Raw genomic sequence first — 19,081 nt, 5'->3', positions numbered from 1 at the left:
GGAGCCAGCCGTGATCTTACGGCTGGCTCCGGCCACTTGCAGAGAGATCAGCGTTCTTGGTTACCAGCTAACCAGGGACACTGATCTCCAGGCAGCCCAACTCTCCTGGGAGCTCCGAGAGTCTCCCGCTATTAGATAGCGGCTCCCGGCCGCCCAGGAGAGAAATACTTTCTAAAGGAAAGTTTTTCTCTGCTCGATTGGTCTGTTTTGCTCTGCTCGGGAAACCTTTCCCTGTTTTTTTTTTTTTATTCTGACATGGAGCCGTTGGCTGCCATCAGAATAATAAAAAGAAAAATGTTCACCATAGGAATGCATTGCTAGATTCCTATTGGCTATTTCAATTTGCAGAAGCCAATAGCAAACTAGCTATTGCACCCGCCCACTGCTGCTATCAATCAGCAGAGGGGACCTGCAGTTCTCCATCAGGTCCCCACTAGTGATTGACAGGCGCAGAGGGCGGGTGCAATAGCTAGTTTGCTATTGGCTATTGCAAATTGAAATAGCCAATAGGAATCTAGCATTGTATTCCTATGGCAAAATTAATTAATTTTTTTGAAGGCAGCAGAACCGCGTGCCAATAGAAAACAGTTGGGCGGCGCTAGCTGTCACTGCTAGCTCCGCCCAATCATTTTCTATTGTTTTTTTTCTACTTTTTTAACTATTTTGCTATTCTGCTCGGTCCCACGGAGGGACCGAGCAGAACAGCCGAGCCGAATGCCGCTCAGCGGCATTCGGCTATTTACTCACTGCTGTTCGACATCTATGAGAATAGACAGAACAGCAGCAAGTAGCCTGCCGGAGGTTCGGCTTAGTCGATCCAGATGTTGGATCGGCTGAGTCGAAATCCTTCTGCACTTCGGGTGGCCGACCCGAAGCCACCCGATGTACGGCTGATTTCAGGCGATATACAGCTGAAATCAGCCTTACATGCCTGAAGTGAATAGCCAAACAGCGTTCGCCTCACTTCACTTAGGGTCGGTTGTTCACTCTGCTTCCTATGGCAGCTTTGTGAATAGACCCCATAGACTGCATTGCAAAGGGAAAGCCAAGATTCTACATTTGTTAAAAAAAACCTGGAATTCAAGAAACCTTGTTCATTTTATTTTTTCTGGAAATGCTAGTTGCTTATCTGTCTTTGGCTTTTTCGGTTCTTGATCTGAAACAAGTATGCAGCCAGTGAAGTAGTATATAAAGGGAGAGCTCACCACTGGGAGCTCACATATTGCTCTTAGCACAGGACCCATTTAGAGCTTGTATGCTATGGGAATTTGTAGTTTGTTATACAAGAAAGGTCCCTGTAGATTGCTTACTTAGTAAATACACAGACCACTATAGCTTTGTCAGATGACAGTATGAGTCATTGTTCTGTTTTAAAGGAAAGAAGTCTCATGTAAAAGTCCTAGTTTCACATGGAAGTCTAAGGACCTTACTTCAGCACTTCATTCTGTTTCTGCGTGAAAAAGGGTGAGACTATTACTATTTTAATAAATGTTTTCCCTAGTTTTTATTATTCTACAAATTAAAAAAAAATCTTCTCTTACTTTCAGGATACTTTCACAGTATTACTCCAATTTGTATATGATCTATACATTGCTCCCTCTTACTTTTAAAGGACTGCATGATGCTGCTTACATATAAATGTATTTCAAAAAAAGGGGATATATCAACAGAGGGCCATTCTTATATCTGGTGTGGTCAGTGTTTGCTTACACATAAATGTCTACATAGAGTATGTTTTCTAATAGGATGCAGGGAGCAAATTACACAGCTGCAATCAATGCACAGAATACATGGGCAGAGCGCTGCACAAACTGTTGGGGCTATATACACATTTTATTTTCCTATTTGATGATATGATAATAATACAGTAATTGCAATGAAAAAATACCTCTGCATATCCTTACAATATTAAGCCCCCAAGGCTTATTTTAAGTTGGTTAATTCACTGTGTTTGATTTCATTGTATGTTCTGTTCATACTTACATCTTTGTAGTGCTTTACGGAGCATTTTGGTGTTTAATTTGTCCATATTTAAGAAATAAGCAATACAATATAACATTATTTGTTAAATAGAACTAATATTTAAGGAAGATAGCATCATACTTTGGGAATAAAGAACAGCATAATATTTGTTTTATTTTACAGTAAAATAAATGGCAAAGTGGTCAAAATCAACGGATAATGATGGCAACATTACTTGCCTTAATGAGGATCAGTATTTGGATAATGTGTCACAGAAGTCTCTTCTTCCATCTGGTAGGTATTTCTGGCTTGCGCTGATTTATTACAAAATAGTCTTTTTGAGTTCCTTAGCTAGTTTAGGGAGTTAAAAGCAAAGTGGTTTTTTTTCTACAACTTCGTCCTGGCTTGAAGGCACAATGTTGAACTCAGAATATGCCTGTATGCAACTACCCCCTAATAGGCCTTTTGAGATCACAGGTCTCTTAAGGGTTAGTTTCTACTCTATACACCCATTTATTACATACCAAACTTGGGAAGTCTTCATTTGCAGTTGCTAAATGGCAGCTTCTTATGCCCACCATGGCAGTAAAAAAAGGGATGACATGCTCTTTTCATACATATATATCACCAACAATGAAAAACCAGTTAATCCAGCTGTATATTTTTCACTCATCCCACCATCCAAGTTTGTTTACATATAATGAGAGGTATGGCCACCCATGACTGTATACGCTGTACCCAACCCCAGCTGATATTATGTACCACAACTGGAGTTGTCCAGTCATCAGGGCCGGATTTCCCACAAGACCAACCGAGGGATTCCTATTCCCTATCCCGGGTGCTGGATGGGTTGTTGTTTTGTACATTTAGCCCTGCTTTGGGCAAGCAGAGCTAAATGTAGCGTGCAGACTGCTCGTCCGTCCTCCCCCCAACCTGCCCCGCTGACTACCTCTCTCCCCGCTGGCCGAAGATCCTCTCTTCAGGATGGAGAGCGGGGAGCAGAGCGGTGAATGTCCCTTCTCAACTCTGCTCCGGGTAAACAGTGAGAGGGGAGAGCTGCACTCACACCCTTCCCCTGTCAGCTGTCACAGGAGTTCCAGCACAGCACTGTGCTAGATCTCCTGTATTGGGATAGACAGGTTCCATAAAGAGTCACTTCCAAATGCTATCACACAAGGGCTTGTTAGCTCCTGTGTGATAGCAACAAAGTTAAGTAAAAAAAAAAGAAATACAAATATAAATTGATAACAAAATTATAACAAATAAAAAAGTAAAAGATAATAAGATAAATAAAAATTTAGAAACGTTAAAAAATAAAATTTAGAAACGTTAAAAAAATCATCAAATATTTTTTTTTAACTAACCCTGTCGCCCCCGCCATCTGGTTGCCATTCTCCATGGGGGGTTGGCGGGGGACGCATAGAGGAATTTGGCCTTGCTTGAGGCAGCACAGAGAGTAAATCCGGCCCTGCCAGTCATAGCTGATTTCTGGATGCAAGGGACTACTTTCTCTGATTTTTGTGCAATTTGCTTATTTGTTTATTAAACCTGAATATTTACAGGAAACACTGTTCATGGCTCGCAAGGCCATTACCATTAAATGGATGAACTCATCAACCCCTAGTGTACCCTAGTGGATGGTGTTAATTCATCAGATTATCCCTTATTAAAAGATTATGTGTGGGAGAAGAAATTGCCCTCTAAAATTTAATTTAAAAATGTTGGACTTCTGGTGTCAATCTACACTTACTTTGAATTATTTCATTTTCTGATATTATCCACTGTTACACTATTTGCCTTTTTTAAAATGTCTGCATGTTGGATATGTATACATTTGTGAATTTTGTACAACTAATTTGAGAGCAAAAAATTAATTACAAAAAGTGTGCATGTTTCCCTCAAATATTTTAGAAAAAAAAGTTGAATGCTTTGTTATCTCTCTGAATATCTGTTTTTTTCTGATGTCTGCTGACGTTTGAGGTATCACAGGGAATTACACAACTCAGTGAAATGCAGTGGCCATTTCTTTATACACTCACACATAATATACAATATATATAAACTGCTAAATAGAAAAGCACACAAGACAGCAGCCATAAAGTGCAAATGTTATTCCAACCTCGCATGATATATAAATGTTTACCTCAGAAATTGGGGTTGTTTTCCACTTATTTACATAGCTGTCATGTCAATATAATTATGTAATTTCCTGCCTGTTCCCTTTATACCCTATATGCTACAATGTTATTACCTAGTGCGTTTATGTTGCTATGTCTCTATCATATGTGCAAATCAACTTTTCGTTTGATGTGTTCTAAAACCACTTTGTCATGCCTTGATGTATCTATCTATCTATCTATCTATCTATCTATCTATCTATCTATCTATTTTTCAAATATAAAAAACATAGATAAATAATAACATGAAACATTTTTTTTTTATATTTCAGGTTTTCCGACACCAATAAATGGCTTGAAAAGGAAGTTTGCAATTGCTGCCCTTGCTTTACTGTATATCATTGTTATTGGTCTTCTAATAGCTACTATTCAGCTAAAAGGTACAGACATAAATATAAAAATATCACTTACAAATCCTTGTTTGTTATCTCAATTTGAGTTCCAGATTTGTGTGCAGGCAGTATTTGTCAAGGCTCATGGTGATGCTAGGGCAATTCCCACTGATCTACCCTTATATATGGTACTAGACCTAAGTCATGATACATATAAATAAACCCAGATGGTAGTCACACATAAAAAAAAACTAAATTTCAGACAATCATGGCAAAGAAAGCATGGAATTGAGCTCCACAAAGTTTAGAGGATGCTGCTGACCAGGAAAATGTATGATTTCTTGTAATTACAGACAGAATGTTCCCATCCACCACTATGCCTATTCACTTTGTTTCAGGCGGAAGGTGTTGCATCATGAGGCAAAGCACCCCAATTGAAAGTCTCGCAGTAGCACCTGCTGCCTGCACACAGACATTACCGCTGAGCTGTTTTTTTTAATGAGAAACATGCATTTGATCGAAACATAGTTGATTCATCCATCTTGTTTCTGTCTCTGGCTTTTTGGAACTTTCTAAATAACGAGTTTCTGGACAAGGGGTATTGTGCCTGGAAGTCTGCATGTGAAATTTATTATAAATTATGTATAACTTTCTAATCTCTTTTGAAGGTCAGATTGCCCAGTCTGAAAAATACAAACACGTTTCTGAAAAAGAGCATCAAGGAGAACATGGCAAAGAATCAGAAGCAGGAAGCCTTCATGATTACACCATTATTCTGAGCCAGCTTATACAAAGCCTCTCTGACTGTAAATCACAAATTTCAATGAACTCAGCAAAACTGCAGTCTGTAAATGAAATATTAAATGAGAGCATATCACAGAGTCAAGAAAAGGACAAACTCATGCAGGACATACAAAAAACACTGGAACGCGTAACCAATACATTGGATGACAGTGACATGAAAATAGATGACATAAACATGACATTTTCTGAAAAGGTTTATATTCTGAAGCAGGTAAGTGCATTTAATTTTTTAAGGAAAACCAGAAACACTGAGTATATCAAGTAAATTACCATTAATGATTCCAAGATTTAACTGCAAGTCAAAACTTTTTTGTTTTCTTGGATAGTGGGGAAGAACTGGAACCCCCTCTTGGGTTACTACTTCTGTTCTGGGCTTCATTAGAGATATTGATCCTCACTTCCTGTCCCTCTGGCAATGGTTTCATCAAAATATATGCAACAGAGACATAAACAGAAATACAAATCTGAAAGGGTTTTCCTCAACTCTACTAAAAAAATACTTTGGTTTAAGTAGATGTTGGAGATTTTTCCTAATGTCCTGCTTGTATCTGAGGGGAAATATTTGAGGGGAAATCTCTCATTAATAAAAGTTAAAAATAAAACTCTACAGGAGTTCTACTGCTTCTCTACTCTACCCAAAACTGAGTTTTGGGTAGAGTAGACTCAACTGGCAATAACTGTAATTATTTTGAAAAATAAGATATTTAGCCTTGTGAATGTAGCTTTGTGAATTGAACCTAATAAAATCTAATTGAATCCTAATATGTTAGGCCCCTTTCACACGGGCTCCTTCAATGCTGGATGCAGGGAATCCATGCATGGATCCCCTGCTGATCGGAAGAGATGTCACCATTGTGACATCCATGTTCCTCCAGTTTTTTCCACCATCTCATGATGGAAAAAACTTAAATGACCAGACCCATATTGGTCTACGGGGAAATCGAATATAAACAGACTTTAGGGTAAGTCTAGGGATATAGGAATAAGGAGTAATGCTAATCGTATTCCTTACTCTGATAGGTTCCCTCCATCTTTGTGACTGGTCCCCGAAGGCTTCCTCACTACGCTGCTCCTGGCTACAGTCACATGCTTGCCGCCTCTACATACAATGCAGGATTATAAGTCCTGCATTGTATGTGGTAATGCTGATTGACTGCCCACAGCCCGGAACATTAGGGATACAATACTTTTAGGACAAACTATATGACTTGATATTCTTTGTTGTACGTAATGATGCTGATTGACTGCCCACAGCCTGGAGCATTAGGAATAAAATACTTTTAAGACAAACTATTTGGCACAGTATCACGGGTCATTGAACCGCCATAACGGAGGAGAGAGGCTGCAGTGACCATTCTAGCAGCCAGACAGGACAGAGATTCAGGTGAGTATATATTTTTATTATTTGAGACCCTAGACCAAAATGAGCAATTTACCCTTGCAGTGTAGATGTAGCCCCACTGCAAGCAATCATTTTTATTCTGCCCAGAGTTGTTCTTTAGTTCTAATGTTACATTGTATAGTATATGTTTAGTATAATGGTAACATTAGAACTGAAGAAACTGCTTTTATAAGCAACAAGTCTAGTTTATTGGGACTAATTACCAGTTGTAACACAGCTAAACTGCTGATAGCAGGCTAATTATTTCAGTTTTGGAAATTATCTATTTTGTTATACTAAAGTCCAACTCCAGCCAATTTTTTTTCCTTTTAATTGAGGATAAGCATTAAAGCTTTATGAGGGATATTTCCAATCACTTGCTGTCCCTATGAAAAAAGGGATAAGAAATGGGGAAAACTGGTGTCACCACCAGGACAGAAACCGTTTAATAAGCAATTTTTAACATTCTTTTTTCCATTCTTTCTAAAGGAAATTGGGCAACACTACATGTACTTTCAGAATGCATCATCAGATATTAACACTGTAAAACAGCAGTATATGACAATGCAACAAGAAATGAAAGAGGAAGTAAAAACACTGAATCAGATCACTAATGATCTTCAGTTAAAAGATTGGGAACATTCTCTCATACTGAAAAATATGACAATAATTCAAGGTAAATACATCTACAAGTTTAATATATCTTTATTGCTTTGCCCATTTTTTTATATTTAGGCTGTAAGTATAAAAAGAAGCTTCTCATATCATATATAAGACAAATAAATTGATACATAATCGGGAAACTACTGGGGTTAGGATTTAAAGTGTATCTAAACCCAAGAACAAAAATGTAATTTAGTTCAGCTTTCTAGTCCTTAGGTTTGGTGGCTGCATTAGTTTCTCTTTTTCTGAATGTTTTTTTTTTTACAACCTAGTGATCCTGCCACTAATACACTTCCTGTCCTTCCAACACTACGTCACTGTACTGTATGTATGGAGGGATACCTCTCCTTTTCCTTATTTCTATAGCATGGGGGGGGGTGGAGGGGTTCTATAGTCCACAGACAGAACTGAGCAGGGCTAATAACACTGTTAACTGAAACAATGAAAATTAAGTTATGAGCTCACTGGATTTTTAGCACCACTAACAGACACCTTTTTTTCAGTTATGGAACAGATACAACAAAACAATTTCAATGGTATATTTAACAACCCAAAATGGAACAAATACATTTTTGTTAAGGTTTACAAACATGTTAAAGACTTAGTTAAAGTAGAATTAAGGTCACTCAATACAAAAAACGGTTAGAGTTTTTGGGAAAAAGAGACATGCAATGTCTCTTTTGCCAGAAAACCTTTCCACCTGGCTTCTAGAAGCTTTTCAGTTTCTAAGTATACTGCATGGGGTATGCACCACAGTGTACAGCCCCAGCTCATTCCCGGCATCTGAAAGATTCATAGAATAGACATGAGTACAGTGTATGATGTATTCTAAGTGTATGTGCAGAAGTACATCATCAGTGGCTCCCAACTGCCCAGAGAGGTGCATTCACCAGACCCAGAAGCAGCAGCAGAGGACACAGCAATAATGGGAGACTGTAGTCTGGAGCTATCATTTCCAGAGGAAAGCAGTGTGTAAGGAAATTATGCCATGATGCGCGAGTATGGTGTAAACAGGGCTGGTTTTAGATAAATGGAGGCCCTGGGAAAGAATCTGATTGGGGCCCTCTTGGCTAGTTTTCTGACAGGACCCACTTAGGGAACAGAATACTCTGCTCCCTTGTATCTTTCTACAGTTCTGAAATAAAGTTAAATTAGTTATCAGCTAAATAACCAATTTTCATTCTGTAATTTTAAATTTAAAAAACAAACACAGGTACAATAAGCTGTTGTGTTACTTTGTGATAAATGTCAGGTGACATTAATGCATTAATGAGAAAATGAGAACTTCTAGCTAGATATAAGCTGGTATTAGTGAAAATGTTTTCTAGCTCAGAACCAATATTATTTCAATACCTGGCCTATTATATTAAGCTGTGTGCCATCATATTTAGCACTGCACTCAATATAATTCTTCAAACTTTAAAACTGTGCATGGAATATGAAGCATTTTCAGTAATCACACCAATTCATTGCAACTATTAATTGTATTATTTAAATTGCTGAAATTTACATTCTAGGTCCTCCTGGTCCAAAAGGAGAAAAGGGAGACAATGGCTTAGCAGGAATAATTGGAAGACCAGGTACATTTTTATGTGATGTTTTTGAAATCTTTAAGATTTAAACACTTACATCAGCACAATGAGGAATTCCAAAGAATTTTAGGTCCATATTGCATGAGTTCCTAAAAGCCTACAACGTCTTGGGGCCATTTTAAAGCACACCTGTCATGAGAGAATAATAGCAGCTGCCTCCTTCTCAAAATGCTTGAATACAGTGCAGGTTTGCCCAAAATATAATTTTATACAGACAACTAACTAAAAGTAACAAAAAGCTGCAAATTGTTTATAGATACCTTACCACAACAATACAAAACTGCCTGAAGTGATTAGGATATTTTTTTTTACAATGGTTTCTTATAGGTTCCAGTTTAGTAAAGGTGCTCTATACGTTAGAGTTTTTAGTAATGATATTGTATATTAACATAAGTTTGGTGTGGAGGTACAATAGATATAGATGACCACAGCAAATACAGTTCCGGCTGTACAATGACTTTAGATCTGATAAAAACATGAAAAAATTGCTCACACTCAACCAAAGGAAAAAACATTACAGATCCTTAGTTGTGTCACTTTCCAGACATGTGTAATTTATTAGCCTTTAGTTTGGATTGGCTGTAATTATGTGGACAGTTGGCAACTATAATTTTCTCCTTCACAAGATTAGAAACATTTCTGCAGCAGGAAAGGACTTAAAGGCACGATCAAGAACAGGGATGGAACTTATTTATTCTTGTTATGTGGTGAAAGTAGGAGTTGCCATAATTTCTAGATAAAATTACTAGGTGTGGATTTATGGTTATGTAAAGGATGGATTTAAGTTGACGTAAAGAGTTTTAAGTCCATACTTTATCTCTCTTTAAAGTGGATTTTTGTTTTGCCCTGCAGGTTCCTTTTATATTGGCTCCTGCAGGTGGTTTGACTAACCTTGCCTTTACTTCCCAGCCACTTGGTTCAAAGTGACATACCTGGTACTTTCAGACGGGGGAACATGTGACTCACTTCCCATCTGAAGGGATGAAGTGAATATAATATTAGCAGTAGTTTCTTTGTCTCAAGTTAGAGTACTTGTTTAAGCTGTAACAACCTTAACCCCTTCATGACTGAGGCCCTTTTTTCATTTTTTGCACCCATGCTATATTCCACATTTTAGGCATGAAAATGACGTAAACCCCCCCAACATTATATATTTTCTGAATGCCAAGACCCTATAGAATAAAATGGTGGTAGTTGAAAATTTTTATGTTGCGCAATATTAGCGCAACTCCTTATTAAACCCCAAAATTTAGTGTAAGCGATCTGGCGACAGGTAAGTCGCCAGGATCGCTTCTGTTGTAAAGCCGACAGTCGGCTCTACAAGTTTAAACAGAGTCCCGGCGGCAAAAGTCGCCGGGAGTCTGTTTAAACAGCCCCGATGCTGGCGACGTACACTGTACGTCGTCAGTCACGAAGGGGTTAAGGCTAGGTTCACACCTGCACTACACTGCATGACACCCGGGACGACACAATGCAGGCAGCGATTTCCGCGTGGCCCCATTGATTTGGATGGGGCGACATGAGAGTGTACTTACCCTGCTTGAGAGTGTACTGATTCAGCAGAAGAGAAGTAGAAAGTCCACGGCAGATTTGACCCCAGGGTTATCACAGAGTAACCCATCAACGTCCTTCCAGGTGACAGCGCGGGTGCTTGTTATGTGGCCTCTCTGGCAGCCCTCTGTCATGCCAGGGTTGGAAAAGAGTCCTTAGCTCTTCCTAGTGAAACAAGCACTACAAAGTAAGGGAAGATAACTATAAGCAGCTGTGGGGGTTAGCATTGAAGTGAACCTGTTGTTTTGCTCATGTCTGCCATGTCTATTCACGGTGCTAGGAGTAAGCAAGAGACATGTATGTAACGCAAATTTATTAGTACATCATTACAGTGTATGTATAGGGTGGTAATCTGAGCAATAGCCTTTAGCTGGTGTGCTCTTAAAATCAATTACAGGATGAGAGAGAGCTCAGGATTTGTTGGATCCCAGAAAACAAAGAACAAAAAAATTTATAGAAGTTTAAAGTGACATTAAACTCAGTAGTTAAATCTTAAAAATGCATTCAAGTACCTTAACTATTCACAAAAATGTACCTTATTTGTATATCACTCAGCTGTAGATCCTCAAATCATCTCTGAATCTCATACCTACTGGAGGGTGGCTACTTTTGTTCCCTATGGTCCCAATATATAAATTGTCTGTGGGTATTTAGTTGTTTGTCTGGAGTTCAGCTTTAAAGAGTCCCTGAGCTTCAGTCAATTGGCTGTGCCAATGAATAAAAAGAGCATCTTGGGAGAATGGTATCAGTCAGGTTCACTTTAAAACATTGATTTTAATTATTATTTTAACTTAAGAAATGTAATTATTTAAATGTACTTTCAGGGCCTCCAGGACCAAAAGGACTGCAAGGATATTCAGGTCGTGGAATGAAAGGTATAAATTGTAAAGTGCTACAAAACAGCCTAGGCTTGTGCAGGGGCGGACTGACAACACATGGGGCCCCCGGGTAATACAAGATTATGGGCCCCCCTTGTGCTCCACCCACCCACAAGCTCCACCTGCATCAACATTTTTGTGTTACAGAAATTATTTCTCTACACTATTTTTAAAATAGTGGGCCAAATCACTATCCCAGATGAATTGCTGGGAAATATAGGCAATTTGAAAAATGAGCTAAATGGCAGAACGCATGGCACACCTCAGACTAGAACCAATACACAGCGAACCTTAGACCAGGACCAATACATGGCAGACCTCAGACAGAACCGATACACGGCAGACCTTAGACCAGCACCAATACACAGCAGACCTCAGACCAGCACCAATACATGGCAGACCTCAGACCAGCACCAATACATGGCAGACTGGGCAGTTAGAATGACACATACACAACGACATCTCTGGGATAGGCTATCACACACAGTCTGATCCCCTGTGGGATGTCACCAGCACACACCCGTTAATGGGTAGCTCTTTCCATGCCAGCACACAAGTGAGTACTCAACCTTCAACAGGACCAGCAGGTGGGTGCAGCAGGCTGCCCCGCAGGAGGCCAGGTCCCCGATGTGGAGGGTCTCAGGCAGATGCAGAGGGTCTCACCAGTGGCAGATGTGGAGGGTCTCACCAGGGGAAGATGCAGAGGGTCTTACCAGGGGCAGACAAGGAGGGTCTCACCAGGGGCAGATGCAGAGGTCTTACCAGGGGCAGATGCGGAGGGTCTAAGCAGGGGCAGACGTGGAGGGTCTAAGCGGGGCAGATGTGACGGTCTCACCAGGGGCAGAAGAGGAAGCCTCCAGGTACAGATGTGGGTAGCAGGGCACTATTGCTCCAGTGGGGGGCCCAGAACTGGATTTCAGTATCTCCCTACCTCGGAGCTGTTCTTGGCTGCGCCCCTGCAAAATTAGTAGATGAAGCTGTGTTAAAGCGGTGATGGCAGTCTCTGGTGGGCCCGGGATCCGCCGCCACTTTAACACAGCCACATCTCCTTCCATGCGGGCTGTAAAGGGCAGCAGGGGGTCGGTGACAGGACCCCTCCTGGCCGTGGGCTCTTGGGAATGCCCGACTGCCTGTATGGTCAGTCGGCCGCTGGGCTAGTGTAATCTAGAAAGTGGTGTAAAAAAAAATCTACCAGTATTGCCTCTCTACATTTTAGCTGATACATGTATATCCATATCCCTTTTCCACACATACAAAACTTTACCAGCTCATGCCATTGCCATGGAATGAGCATTCAAAATCCTTCCAGCCCTTGTTCCTATACCACTCTCCACTTAACAAACGTAACCTCAATCCATCAACAACTGTACTTTCAAAATTATTAAAACTGTTGCATTTCTAAAGGGGAACAAGGTGCCAGAGGGGAAAAAGGACAAAAGGGAGAAAAAGGTGAAAAGGGAGCAGGAAATTCTGCTACTGTGGACCTTACAACTACTTCTAGTAAACCAGGTTTGTTTTGTTCTATAATATAGCAACTGTTTATATTTCCCCGTATTTTTTACTGAAGTAAGTATGACAGAGCATTAAAACAGTGTTGGATGTTCAAAAAAAGGTTATCAAAGTTGGAATACAGCCTACAATTACAGATTTCTCTTCTACTGCACTGAAAAATGATGAAGTCATATCTGACCACAAAAGGGGAAACACTAAGGCCCCTTTCACACTGTTTGATTAGGAGGGGATCCGTGCACGGATCCCCTGCTGATCAGAATGTCTGTCACCATTCTGACATCCGTGTCCATCCAGTTTTTTCCTCTATCTTGCAATAGAGGAAAAAACTAAAATTACTGGACATGTTGGTCTATGGGGAATCTATGTCAGTAGACTTGGACCCTCAATCCAGCACGATCAGGCCCACATGAAAAAGAACCCTGATTTGTATGTTTTTGTGGACCTTGCTGAAGCTGGGTGAAACCAGATGTAAATGGACTCCAGTCTATTTAGATCTGGCTACCCATAGACTATCATTAGACTTCTGATCAGGTCGGCCTGAAAAACTGACAAGACTGTGTGAAAGGGCTTTAAGACAATTGCTGAATAATTTAGTAAGGTGGTGAAAAGTGCAAAAATGATAAGCAAAGTACACTAACTCATAGCAACAATAATGTAGTGTACTCTGCCCAGATTTTTAAAAGGCAAATTCTGATTCTGGGTGACAGGGCTTTGAGAAAAGCGCATTACTAATGTTAAAATTGGCCTTTGCAAACCCTTATTATACTCAATCTGTTACATTATATCAAAATCCTTAACGACTTCACTTAAGTTGCTTAGGTTCTTCCTCGCTGTTTGTGTTATATGTACCCCATCCAGAAATATCGAAAAGTTTTTATTCTTTTGTAAACAAGGGAAACATCCCTTTATTTATTTGTAAATAACTTCAACAGCAACAAAATATAATGTTGTGATCAATGGGTCATGAGATAAAGATTTCTACTTTGTATCTAAAGTAACAGTAGTTTTAGAATGCTCACTGGTTAAAATTTGTTTGTTTAATTTAATGTAGCCTCTTTTAACTTTTCCTGTTGGCACTCTGTACTGTAGTAAAACAAATAAACAAGAAAATATTGCAGATGTAAACTTTTACTTAACCTGACTGTGTGTGGGGTATTTTAAATTAGTTTATTATTTGCTATGTAACTGTCTTTTCCACTCAAGTCCACTTATGTCTAGGGAGAAATTAACTGTCTACAAAAAAAATCTGTCTGCAGTGCCACTGAGTTACATTGCAAGGCATTTTTGAGCATACCCCCCTCAATAAATAAAGACTTATGTTATGCTAAAAAGTTCCTTAAATGTCTTACTTTTTTTTTTTTAAATAAAAACTGCCTTCTATTAGAAGTTTGTATTTAACTTTACTTTTTTAGGGCATGTGTCAATTCATTTAAAAAGTAAGAAAAAGTCAGTGTTGCTAATTTGAGTAATCGAAACATTAAATAAACATTAAAAGGCTAACGTACACTATAGGAATTATGTTAATAACTAACTATACTGGTAAAAGTGGTGTACCGTATTGTAAGATACCTAACGTTACACTGTCATTGCCTTATCCTCCCAAATATAGAACCCATTGTTCGCCTTCTTGATGGATCTTCGCCTCACCGAGGAAGGGTTGAAGTTTTTTACAATGGACAGTGGGGCACCATATGTGATGATCACTGGGATAATAATGATGGAAAAGTGGTGTGCAAGATGTTGGGATTTTCTGGTGTTGCTCAGGTTTACACCAAAGCATTTTTTGGTCAAGGTAATTGTTCAAATTATAATATATTAATAATGTACAGGTGTTTAATCCATATTTACTAAGTAATGAGTCAACCAAAAACTATTATTCCTATTTAGTTAGTAAACTGAATCAGTCTGCGACTTATTATCTTTTGGGATGTGAAGCAACCAACTTACCCAAAATTGAGTTATTAGGTAGAGTAGATTTACATTAAGGGCCCATTCACGCCAGCCTCTGCACTAAATTGCAAAGCAGCTGTTGTACAGTGCCCACTGCCCAGCACAGTGCTAGTGCGCTGATCCTGGCACATCACACTGTGTACTTTTTTTAGTACTTTATTTAATTGTCACAAGTGAAATTGTATTTAGTTCTATGAGCACAGCAGGGTGCGAGGCGGCTGTACTTTTTTCAGAGCACACCACCATGTTCCAGCGCAACACGGTGGTGTGAATAGTGTCCATCTGTGACAAGGCAAATTGCCTTGTCTTGCGTTAGGGCTGCACTGAAAAAAAAACAGCCAGTGCAGCCCCAACATATCTAGTGTGAATGGACCCTCAGGAATCTATTTAAAAATCAGTAAAAAAAACCTGCATATGCTTTGCAAACGTGCATTATGCCCTTATGGCTTTAGGGGTAAGAAACCAAAGTGCAATAGTAATGAATTGGGAAGCTCCTTAGAAAAATGTCAAAAGCCAGTAGAAAAGTGCAGTCATATGACCTGTAAAAGCCACATGACAGGCTCTCCTCCAATAACAAAGTTCTCTCTACTGTGTTAAGCAGATAGAATACCACAGGCTCCATACTGCAGTGTAAATTTTATGAAAAGTAATACTGCAGAGTATAGTAGTAGAGAACAGAAAGTACTATCCACTCTCTGTTATCAATGAGCCTCTTAAGTGCCAAACAAAGAGTAGATAATACATTTATTTTCAGATTATCACAATGCTCTTATAGGACCATAGTTGTAGTTTATATATGCAAGATAGTATTCAGTATATAAAGCGTATTTCCATTATGCAGTCAAATTTGAGAAAACCCTTTTTATATATTTGTTATCTGTTCCTATTCATACACCATGGTGGAAAAAAAATAGTTTAAAAAAATACTTATTACCTTTTAGATGTTTTGTTGCAGTAAGCAAAATGGCTGAATCCAAGTTTTGCTGAGCACCTTCACAGCAGTGACCTGTCCTCATAGAAAGTCTGATGACAGGAATGTGTGGATTGTGTTTCTCTCATTAACTTCATTAACATACAATGCAGACGGCAGGGTTGTTGTAATCCTTTAACCCTTTGTTAGGACAGGCAGGGTTCAAATCTACTTTGCACATTATAATGAAATCAGCCAGCACAGTACAGACAGGGTTTATATAAACCCCTCACAGCCCCTCCTAACATTACAGTCAAGGAGAAGAAAGGTACAATTTTAGCAAGTAAAAGCAATTCAAACTGCAAAAAGCATTTTTAAATATTTGTTTTAGCTTATGTGATGTGAATGGAAACATGTAACAAATATAAAATAAGTGTTATTCCAATTTGACTGCATGTGGAAATATATTTTAAGTCAATTTCACAGGCATTTATTTACATTTGTCTACACATTTACATGCTGACCTAGCTGTCCAGCAAAAATGACAATGACAGGGGGCATATTTATAAAGTATTAAATGTGGCATTCACCAAACATTCACTGCAGGTGACTCCTCCTGGTGATGTTATATAACACAGTGAATGATTCACCATCAGTAAATGTTTCACTCATGTCACATTCAATGCTTCATAAATATGCTCCTGGGCCTCCCAGGGCCTCATCCCCACATCCTGTCTCCCAAAAAGGGGGTTTAAACCACCCAAACACATGTGATTGTCAGGTAACCAAAAAAGCAGGCAGAAACCTAAAGTGTAGGTTTTAAAATATAAAAGGAGTTAATTAAAAACAGCAATAAATATAAATGCAAAAACAAAGGAGAAAGTCCAGGGCATCGTCAGTGCCAAGCCAGAGATCAGAAGCCACAGCCGGTAGTCAGCAGAACCATGTCAGGGAACACTGAGAGCAGGATGAATGGAAACAATAGCTGGAGTCAGGGACCAGGAGATCAGTCAGCCAGAGCCAGGGTCTTACACGGAGAACAGGAACAATCGCAGCGCACTTGGTTGATCAGAACAAATGGAAGGGTGGAGACTGAATGAACAAGCTGGAGGTTAAATAGTGAGCTGGTGTTTGCATCATCACTCTGAGATGAGAATTTGTCAGGAGTTTTGCAAATGGTTGCAGAATGATGATGTTAACTGGCTTGAGCATAAGAGGGCGCCAAAGAGGGACAATGGTGCCAGAAAAACTACACAAGCCATGCTGCAAGCAACAGCACAAGGATGGGTAAGAAAACCTGACAGTGATGCAGGTCACAGTGCCTAGATTTTGTAAACTGTACCAAACACACAGAATTGTGATGAATTGATCCATATTGCATGACAATATCTGTATTCTATGGCCAACTCAAGCTTGGAAAAAGCCACTCAAATATAATTTTGAACTCAATTTAATATTCTTTTAAAATGTAAACGTTTTTAAAACTGAACTCCAGACACACAGATAAATATACAGTTGAAATACCTGTAAGGGAACTTTTTTTTTACCTGCCAAATAACTTGTATTTCTGTCTAGCAAGTTCTGAGGTTTGCAAAGCTTTGTCACACAGCAAGGCTCTGTCTGGCAGGGCAGGAGACCTGTTTTCTTTCTCTACTGCAGTTCAGTAACACTTAAGAGTCTTGCCCTTCCCCAAGCATATGACTGGACAGTTAAAGTAGAAGCTTACTGATGAGCTCATCTCTCTCTCATTCTGTTCCCTCCTGCTAATAAACAGACAGATTCAGGTACTCATACTAGCTGTATTAAAAAAAATACCTTCTAATAATTCATAACTCAGTTAAATGGTCTTTCATATCTGCCTGGATTTCATCTTAAAAAGTGGAAGTCCAGCTAAACATTCTGCTCTTTTGGATACAGTCCAAAATGATTGTTGGCATGGTACTGCTATCTGTGACCTGCTGTTATGGAAATTTATCCTGTTCTGGTGAGGGGACACCTTCCCAGAACACTTTGACAATAAAAGCATGAGGTTCTAACTTCCACAATGCTATTCAAAACGTTTTAAAAATACATGTTTTGGCTGGAGTTCAATTTTAAACAAGAAACCATTGCAGTGGGGCTACCCTTGCCTTACAAGGGTTAAGTGCCCTGTTTTGGTCTAGGTGCTAAAATGAAAAAGTTATACTCACCCGATTCTCTGAGCCAGCTAACTCTTAGAATGGTCCTTCTAGCCTCCCTCCTCCCAGTGCTGCATCAGTCTAAGGTCCCTGAGTTATCACATTCTATACACTGTGTATAGGACATGAGGATGCTGAGGTACACACCAAAGCTGCAGCAGAGAAGGAGATAGGCAGGAGGGAGCACTGTCACATCCAGCTGGCTCGAAGGATCAGGTAAGTATAACTTTGTTATTTTCCTCACTAGGCCAAAACAAGCAGTTAAACCTTGTAGTGCAGAGGTAGCCCCACTGCAAGGGTTAATACAAATTCGGGCTGAAATTCTTATTTAAATGAAGATCTGTTTTAATTGAAAACACAGATAGTGGTTACAAAATTATAGGCTGTTCTACAAAATTTCCTTTAGCAACAGTGGTTTTTTTTTTTGCAGGAAAGGTTAAAATATGGATGGATGATGTTAGATGCACTGGATATGAAACTTCCATTACAAACTGTAACTTCAGAGGCTGGGGAATCACAGATTGTTCACACACTGAAGATGCTGGAGTGGAATGCATTAAATAAAGTACATCACGTTCTTATTTTTGTATAATTTTCATATTTTTAATCCAAACCATTTGCATTTAAACATATTGCATTGCTACACAAAAAGTGGACAACAAATAAAACTGATACCATTATTTGCATTAAACAGAAACAATATCAAGAATACAAGAATAAATTACAATATGCTCATTTGCTTTCTGTATATTATTATATTGTTGGAATTTGCAAAGAAAAAAAAACAAGTAGCTTGTTAATTTGTACATATTAAAAAAAAGACTACTTGGAGGGGCTATTCACTACAAGTGCTTGAAACAAAATCATTTCTCAGCATTCACCCCTTTCTATCCAGCAGAAGTGGTAGCATGCAGGTCTAAATTCTGACCACTATTTGTTCTCCCATAAATTAGAGTATGATTACATGTGCAGAGGCTCATTGATAGTGGTATGTATGCAACTGAGACCTCTACTTTCACTAATATTTTAGAAGCAAGTTTTAATGAGGTCCCCTTTAGTAGCTGTCAAAACTGGGGAATATGTTTAATGCGGTTGTAGTATCAAAGGTGTTCTGGATTGCTGACCTTTACTGATTATGACTGAATTATTAAAAAATAGTATTAATAAAAAAATCACATGATCAAATTGTATG

General features: G+C 39.0%; 1 protein-coding gene across 1 annotated transcript; it reads left to right on the top strand.

Moving 5' to 3' along the window:
* The first annotated feature begins 2,152 nt into the window (after nt 1–2,152).
* Nucleotides 2,153–18,493, top strand: MSR1 (macrophage scavenger receptor 1). The gene is made up of 9 exons (XM_018565113.1): nt 2,153–2,256; nt 4,412–4,519; nt 5,140–5,486; nt 7,146–7,332; nt 8,837–8,899; nt 11,287–11,337; nt 12,745–12,840; nt 14,462–14,644; nt 18,320–18,493. The coding sequence occupies exons 1-9, from the start codon at nt 2,154–2,156 to the stop codon at nt 18,451–18,453; spliced, it is 1,272 nt and encodes a 423-aa protein (XP_018420615.1). The 5' UTR covers nt 2,153; the 3' UTR covers nt 18,454–18,493.
* Nucleotides 18,494–19,081: the final 588 nt, after the last annotated feature.

Source organism: Nanorana parkeri, unplaced genomic scaffold, assembly GCF_000935625.1.
Source record: "Nanorana parkeri isolate BGI_ZX_2015 unplaced genomic scaffold, ASM93562v1 scaffold814, whole genome shotgun sequence".
Taxonomy (NCBI): Eukaryota; Metazoa; Chordata; class Amphibia; order Anura; family Dicroglossidae; genus Nanorana; species Nanorana parkeri.
Note: the sequence above shows the minus strand (reverse complement) of the source record. Positions and strands in the feature narration are given on the sequence as shown.

Coding starts and splice junctions, on each gene's coding strand:
- MSR1 (XM_018565113.1), top strand. CDS start 2,154: ATGGCAAAGTGGTCAAAATCAACGGATAATGATGGCAACATTACTTGC. Junction 4,520..5,139: donor AGCTACTATTCAGCTAAAAG/GTACAGACATAA, acceptor TCTCTTTTGAAG/GTCAGATTGCCCAGTCTGAA. Junction 7,333..8,836: donor AAATATGACAATAATTCAAG/GTAAATACATCT, acceptor TTTACATTCTAG/GTCCTCCTGGTCCAAAAGGA.